This window comes from Sphaeramia orbicularis, chromosome 13 (genome assembly GCF_902148855.1).
Source record: "Sphaeramia orbicularis chromosome 13, fSphaOr1.1, whole genome shotgun sequence".
Lineage (NCBI taxonomy): Eukaryota > Metazoa > Chordata > Actinopteri > Kurtiformes > Apogonidae > Sphaeramia > Sphaeramia orbicularis.
The window spans coordinates 51,812,483-51,820,995 of NC_043969.1; the positions used below are offsets into that span (position 1 = coordinate 51,812,483).

Consider the following 8,513-nt stretch of genomic DNA (forward strand, 5'->3'; position numbering starts at 1 on the left):
ATAATAAGTAATATTGAGGTATTATTGAATACTTCCGTTTTGTGCTGCGTAATATTCGTTTGACACCTTTAGTTCCCATTAAACAGTTCTTGGTTTGGATAGTGACAAAGAGCAACAAATACTGCAGTACAATTCAAATTAATGGATATAAAATAAAAGTAACCAAGTGAATAACGTGATTTTTTACGCCTGCAATTTTGTGTTCTTTCCAATAAAGTTAAAAAAAAAAAAACTGTGTGACGTCACTAATGTGCGACGCAGTTTACTCAGATCCCCACGCGTGTTTGGATCGGCCTCAGAAAGTTTGACACTAGGCGGTTTTCTTAGTGTTCGGTTGATTTGAGCCCGGGGTGATGGGGGACCGGAGCCGGCTGTGCTCCGTGTGGCTGGGCTCGGAGACCGGCATCCTAAAGGGGGTCAGTCTGTCCCGGAAACAGGCCTTCAACTTCTGCAACATGAGCCACCTGAGCCGCGAGCAGGAGGTCCGCGCGCTGTGCTGGGGGGACCCGGCGGAGAGCGAGCTGCTGGTGGGCTCCGTGGACGGAAGCGTCAAGACCTTCAGCGTCGAGAAGGGCTCTTTCACGGAGACCCGGCGCTGCGGAGACCGGCCGACGGCTGCTTCAGCGGCCTGGCCGTCCTCAGCGGCTCCGCGCTGGTCACCTGCGTGGAGTCCGGGACGGTGCGGGTGTGGAGGGAGGACAGCGGAGAGCCGGTGACCGAGCTGCACGCGGGGAAGAACGTCAGCAGGATGCGGCAGAGTCCGGTACACCGGCACAAAGTCGGGACCGGCGGGAAGGAGAACGGGCTGAAGATCTGGGACCTGGAGAAGCCCGAGCACCGTGTTCACCGCCAAAAACCTCCGGGACGACTGGCTGGACCTGCGCCAGCCCTACTGGGTCCGGGACCTGGCCTTCATCCCGGACTCCGACCGAGTGGTCACCTGTTCGGGATACCACCAGGTGGAGGCTCCGCTCACGTGTTCGGCTCAGATGGTGTTAGAGCTGCAACCGATTAATCGACTCAAAGTGATCCAAAAAAATCATTCAACCACAATTCTCCTGAATCAACCCAGATAGCAAATATTTTGGCAGTATTATGGCATACATTTGGAATTTTTGGCTTTTATGAAAACCTTTAGGCTTAACTGTGGTATGACTAGGGTTCTCCATAATAGATGTGGAGGCACCAGCAGCATATGTCTGAGTTCTGGCATATGTCTGCTGAACCAAAAGACTGGGCGAAGAGCAGGATCAGGTATAGGGGTGGTATGACATGTTTATGGCAAACCAGAGGACTGACTAAAGAGCGGCAGCATCTTATTCCATATATGGATGTGTTTTGGTTGTGTTTGGCAGTTTCTGTAAAGCCAAAACACTGCGCAAAGAGCAGGAATTTCTACCCAGAAGAAAAACCCACTTCATTTTAAAAGCATGATCAACACAAATTGGGGTGAATTCTGGCCTCCTTTTGACCTCTCTTTGGGTCAGTTTTGGCTACCTTTTGGCTGGATTATGGGGATTTGAGGCTTTTCTGGGACAATTATGGCTATTTTGGAAGTCTGCAATTAGTTTTGGGTGAATTTTGGCTTCCTTTTGGTTTGATTTTGGCTTGCCTGTTTTGGGCCATTTAGGGCCATACATCCCCCAGAACTTTGCCAAAATGGCATGCCAGTTTTGGGCCAGATTTAAGCCAATGATTTTGCTATTGTTTCCTTCATTTCTCTGCTGTTCAACATTGGTTCCACTGTTGTGTTTCACACGGACGCTTATTGTGACGCACAAAGAAGCTTCAATTCAGGAAAACTGCGATAGAATATCTCCCTTCAATCAATTCGAGTCAGTTAATCGAATCAGGACTTTTTGCATTGACTTCAAGCACCTAGTCGATTGATCGGTGGCAGCTCTAGATTGTGTTCTTCAGCTCTTCCATCAGGACTGTCAGACTTTATATATATATATATATATATATATATATATATATATATATATATATATATATATATATATATATAGTGTTATACATATATATATATATATAGTGTTATACATAGTACAATGGAAACATAAAAGGTACAATACCATAATAATATAACAACATGAACAGAACATATCCACGGGACAAAATAAGCAAGCAGAAATAATATATCAGTTCAGGCAAAGATTATAAGTGTTACATAGATCAGTGATTTTGATAGCTTTTTTATTATCAGAATACTTGAAAATATTGAGTAAACTCAGTTTTAAAGATTAAAAAGGAAGGTTTGTGATTGGAGAATTTGGATTTATGAATGTGGTATTTTACTAAAAAAAATAGAATTAGATTGATGATGTAATATTGATCTGATTTGTTAGCAGGATATGAGAAAATACCAAACAATGTTCTTGAATAAGTAAGAGAAAAATCAGAATCAATGTTTTGACAAATTAAAAAACAGACATCTTGCCAGAAAACACTTGAGAAGGGACAGGAACCAAAACAGATGATATACATTTCTTCTGATTGATTACAAAAGGAGCAATCCACACTGATGTCCTTTTTATATCTTTGTAGGAACAGTTTGCAAGGATAGAAACAATGAATTCATTTGAGAGAAACTTCTTTTAGGACTGTCAGACTCATGTTAGTTCAGGGGACACACATGACCTGCACTGGGCTGGACCAGTTCTATTATAACACAAATATAATGTCAGATCTGGACTTTTTATATATAACTTCTATGTTTTAGAGTGAAAAAAGTAAAATTGCATAATGAAAATGTTTTGCATCTACAAACAGTCTTTAAAAATGTAAATAACATGAACCTGGAATTTCTACTAAAGAAACAAAGTGCAATTTAAACTTTATTCAGTCTCAGTTTATTATTTAAACACGTACAACTGACAGATCAGTAGGTAACAGCAGAATATGGCTCACGTTGCACTCTTAAGACACTTCAGGTTCATATTGTTCAGATTACTCATTTTTTTGTGAAATGATAGTTAATGTCAACATTTTCATGTAATTATTGTTTTTTTTACACTAAAACAAAGAGAAAAAAATGGAGTTGTCCCTTTTTCTGCGTCATTATGGTAGTATTTAACTGATCTGAGCCACTTCAGATTGAATTGGGCTGAATTTGGCTCCTGAACTAAATGATTTTCAATATCTTGAATGTATTTTTTACATTTCCAAATCCATCCCATGGACCGGAGCGGACCCTTTGGTGGGCCGGTTTTGGCCCGTGGGCCGTATGTTTGACCCCTGTGGCTTAAATGTTTTTAAAGGATCCTGAACTTTAAGGGGACAGTCCTGGAGAACACAAACGCACCTTTGAAATTATGTCCCTGTTTTATATTTTACATGTTGTTTACTGTCTTTTCGTCTTTATCATGTTGTGTTCCTTCCTTCTTATCTTTTCTCTAGTTACAGTTTGAAGTGGTTTTCGTCTTCTGCCCCTAGTGGCTGTGAAGGCTCCCTGTGCAGCTTTAACCCTGTTCTGTGTGTCCTCCATCAGGTCCACGTGTTTGACCCGTCCACCCCTCAGCGGCGCCCCGTCCTCCAGCTCAGCTTCGGCGAGTACCCCTCACAGCTCTGTCCCTGGCCCCCGGTGGGAACACGGTGGTGGTGGGGAACACCCACGGTCAGGTGGCCATGCTGGACCTGAGGACGGGCCTGGTGTGTGGGGCTCTGAAGGGGCTGTCGGGCGGCGTGCGAGGCCTTCAGTGCCACCCTCTCAGCCCGTGGTGGCGTCCTGTGGCCTCGACCGCTTCCTGCGCATCCACAGCCTGGACGACCGCCGCCTGCAGCACAAGGTCTATCTGAAGTCTCGGCTCAACTGCCTCCTGCTCGCCAGCCGAGACCCGGAGGACAAAGGCACCGTGGACGGCATCTGCCAGGAGGTGAAGGAGGAGGACGAGGAGGAGGACGAAGTGTGGGACACCATGGAGCGAGTCGGGGACACGGGGGAGCAGATGAAGAGGAAAAGCACCGAGGAGGAGGAGGGTGAACAACAGCAAGAAGAAGAGCAAAATGAAAAGAAAGAAGGGACAGGACTGAGGGGGGTTTGGGGTGTGATCAGAATGTAGGACATTTGAGCGCTGATGGTCTCAAACACATGAACAGTGAAAGCGTGTGAGGCTCTGATGGACACAGCCGGTGGTCCCATCAGTCCAACTGTATTCACAACACACGTTATTCAAACAAACTGTAACCGAATATAATGAAGTGACGACACATGAGGACAGATTCTAACTGGTACTCATCACAGATAAGGGTTTGATGTTTTTCACATTGAAATCTCACTTTATATTCTGTCAAACTTTCCATATGATGTAAATATTAAAGGCTGCTGTCGTCACTGGATCAGATTCATTCGTTTACTCCAAGTACAAACGTCACTGTGTTCATAAACCTCACAGACAGATACGAACGCCACTTAAATGCATTTAATATGATTCAGTTACTGCTGTCAAATGATTACAATTTATAATCTTTATACACAAATTAATTTCAGTTCATCACAATGAAATATTCATTTTTAATCTATATTAATGGCGTTTCATTTTGCATGTGCAAACAGACTCAAGAAAGAACAGAATAAATCTGCACTGAACAGGTTTATTAAACACCTTCAGCAGCTTCAACAAAACAGCTGTCCACAACTGTTCTGTCTTGGATGGAAATATGAGGACAAAAAACCCGAGGGCCAACGTGCTGTTTGCGCTCTTCTATCTTTATGGGTTGGTTCTGCTGCCTGTCACTATCGGATCAACTGACCATGTGTTCACGTGCATTAACACTAACTCTACTGGACAAACTGACCCAAATGTGTTGGAGGACATGTTCACAGTCATTCTGCTGCAGATGGTTCAGCAGTTAACATTTACAATCACATTCATCAGGAGAATGGATTCATCTGAGTTAACTTTGACAGCTTTAGTTTCAATCAGTAACCCAGTGTCAGCTCATATATTCGGTAGATCTACACACGGTGAAGTCTGAGGACATACTCTAAACTTTTTACGTCTGAGGGACAGTGCTTAGAATGGCTCTAGTCTCCCGTCAGCAGATGGTGTTGTTTGATTAAATATCTGTTCAATGACGTCATCAATAATCTATGACCATCATATGACGTTCAACAGGTCAAAGGGTTTTAAAATATCCATGTGAGGAGACACAGGCTGCAAAAAAATACAACAGAAAAATCCAGTGGAGCAGGTTGTGTTTGAATGCAGGTCCTCAGCTGGTCAATATTTAATACTATATTTGAATCAAAGAGTGGAGCGTTCACTGGCAACCCAGTCTCATATCAAAATGTGAAATAGCTGCGTTTGTTCACAGTGCAAAACATCAGTTTCACAATTAGGGCCTGAAAATTGTAAACTTCACATTTTTTTTATCCCATTCTTTTCCATTGGCCTGCAGATGGGTCATGTGACTGCTTGCAGCTAGGCTTCTCAAAACACAAACATGGCAGTCCCTCCTTTTATTAACGTAGTGATTTCACATTTTGATATGAGACTGGGTTGTCACAGGTCTATAAGTGTGTGTGGATTCACAGCTGTTGGCATCAGGGAGGACTGAGAAGGACACAGTCAAATTCCCATCAGAATGATAAATAATCAAACTAACAGAAGTGTCCACCAGGAGAGGACGTGGACCCAGAGGACAGGGATGAACTGGACAAAGGTCCAAACTGCACCTGATGGTGGACTTAGACTGAGTAAAGACACTGTTCTGCTCAGAGAACCTGCACTTCTACATGGATGGGAGGAGCTCAGATCTGCTGAAACTACCATGAGCTGAACATGGACTCCATGCTTTGGACACGTCCCTGGGGTCCGAACCCACTCCATCGGTCACAGAGATCGGTTCTTATCAACTGATGTCGTCACCACAGCGACTTGAGAGACCGTGTTCTGTCTAAACACCATCAAACCAATTCAGCTCACACACATATATAAATATATATTAAAAATATATAAAAGAGAGAGAGTCAGACAGAGAGAGAGATCATAGAGATAGAGAGAGCAAGAGAGAGAGATAGACTGATAGACTGATAGACAGACAGATAGATAGATAGATAGATAGATAGATAGATAGATAGATAGATAGATAGATAGATAGATAGATAGATAGATAGATAGATAGATAGATAGATAGATAGATAGATAGATAGTAAAGGTCAGTAGTATCAGTAATAGTGGTCATAATGCTCCTTGTTGTATTAGACCATAAACGTTAGCGTCACTACTGTGACTGTTTGACTCTTTTAATTCTTTGTCTCTGTTGCTTTATGTGGGAAGTGGAAATGTTGCATCCAAACTACCTGGATCCTGTACCTGCAGGAATGAACATTTTTGATGACAATTGCACAAAACACAACTATCAGAAATATTCTAATGGGAGTTCTCTTTCCTGTCAAAAGGAAGTTCAGTCTGAAATAGTTTGAGGTTGAGGAGGTTAAAATAAGAAGAAAGCTTTATTTATCATTCCCCTTCCCTCCTAAACGGAAACAGGTTCATTTCAAAATAATAAATCAGATTATCCAACCAACACATTTCTAAGAATGAGATGTAACTTGAAGTGAACAACTTGTGTGTTCTGTGAAAGACATAGAACATTTAGAACATTTATTTTTTTTCCTGTCCAATCCTGTACAGGCCTTTAGGAATGATTTCTGGAGCTGGTTTAAGTCCACAGGGTGGAAACAACACCTTTAACTTGGAAGGCTATGAAATTTGGCCTTATGTGGTCATGAGAAGTCAACTGTTACATTCAACATTTAATGTTATTTGGAAGATTATTCATCCACAAATGTAGAAACTTAACCCTTTCATGCATGAATTATAAGAGCCTTAATCAAGATTTTTTTTCCGGAGTGTGTTTATTCCTCTAGGCATTAAAAAAACAAAGTGACTGAAATTTTTATTATCAACCTATTATTCATCGGAAGTTGCAAAATGTTTACTCAGCTGGACACTGTGCATTTAATTCTGAAGCAGGAGAAATGTATTTACTGATATATTGTATGAAACTATGAAATAAAAACAGTTTAACAGAGCAAATCTGGTGTTTTCTCACATTTTAATGTACTCTAACACTAGTCATTACTCACTTTATGGAGGTAATGTGCAAAAAAAACCTTTTTCTTTAAAAACAAAAAAAAACAACTGTTAATTACAATCTAATAACAATACCAAGCCATTGATTTACACTCAAACATGTCACTCGCAGATCAGGTTTATCAAGAACAGCAAAGTTACAGTAACAGTATGAATGTCAGTGTATGGGAGACGCATGAGTGTCCACTGTGTTGGCTGATATGGATCTGGGAACAACAAAACCCATGAATATACAAGAGAACAGCTGGAGAACAGCAGTTCACTGTAATGACCACTATGCATGAAAGGGTTAAAACTGAGCCATGTCTAAATCATAGGGTGAATGAGTTTGATATTCTGTACAAATCTCTACAGTGTTTGAAAGATAAGAAAGACCTTCATGTATTGTCTTAAATTTCTGTTTACAACTTGAGATGAGCCCCTGTTCTTTTTGTTTCATCTTTTACATTTTCATTCTTAATTCCTATGTACTTGTACTTTTATGGAAACTGTGACACAGTGACATGAATGCCATGTTTGTTTGTGGTCTTTCAATAAAAAAAGAAAAAAAAAACCCCCAAAAACTACCTGTATTGCGGTGACATGTTGAGCCACACTTTCAGTGTTAGTGTGGACTCTACCTGTTAACACTGCTCATCCACTCTGGCTCCTGTCTGTGTTTGGTTTCTGTGGGTTTCTATGTGTCCTTGTTTGGGGTTGTTTGTAGGTAGAACCCATGCATGTTTCCAGTTTCAGATTGTGGAGGTTCTTTCTCAACAGTCGGCGTATGCTGTCCCTGATGCCGGGCAGTTGACCTCCATAGATGAGTGGGTTGAGCAGCGGCAGCACCAGGAAACCCTCCATCTGCATCCTCACTCTGACGCATGTGGGGACATGTTTACCCACCAGCGCCGGGCTGAATGATCTCAAACACGATACTAGCAACAAAACCCACGTAGGTCACCAGGTGGGGGATGCATGTGGACAGCGCCTTATTGGTCTCTGACTTTTCGTCACCTGGAAACTGAACGGTGAGGATTTGGACGTAACAACAGAAAATGACCCCATTGGCAGGAAGACCACGGTGCACGCAAAGACTAATTCTAATCAAACTCAGCATTGAGATGTCGACGCACGACAGATACATGACAGATCGGTTGTCACAAAATGTTCGGATTGACATGGGACGCACAGAGCGGCAACTGGCTGGTCAGAGACAACAGGCTCACATAGGCAACTACGGGCAACGTCCACGCTGCTGTTAACAGTGTGTAGACTCTGCTGGAGCTGAGCACAGTGGGGTAGGTCAGTGGGTGGGCGATGGCCACGTTACCGGTCGAACGCCATCACCATCAGAATGGTTGGACTCCACAGCCACGTACACGTGGACGCAGAAGGCCTGCACAATGCAGCCCCTCCTGGAAATGAGCT

General features: G+C 42.5%; 1 protein-coding gene across 1 annotated transcript; it reads left to right on the top strand.

Annotated features, from left to right (window-relative positions):
- The first annotated feature begins 246 nt into the window (after positions 1 to 246).
- Positions 247 to 8,006, top strand: LOC115431217 (WD repeat-containing protein 74-like). The gene is given in 7 exon segments (XM_030151445.1): positions 247 to 603; positions 606 to 834; positions 836 to 959; positions 3,494 to 3,560; positions 3,563 to 3,709; positions 3,712 to 4,047; positions 7,810 to 8,006. Coding segments are annotated over 7 exon segments (1,350 nt in total). The 5' UTR covers positions 247 to 353.
- The last annotated feature ends 507 nt before the right edge of the window (positions 8,007 to 8,513 follow it).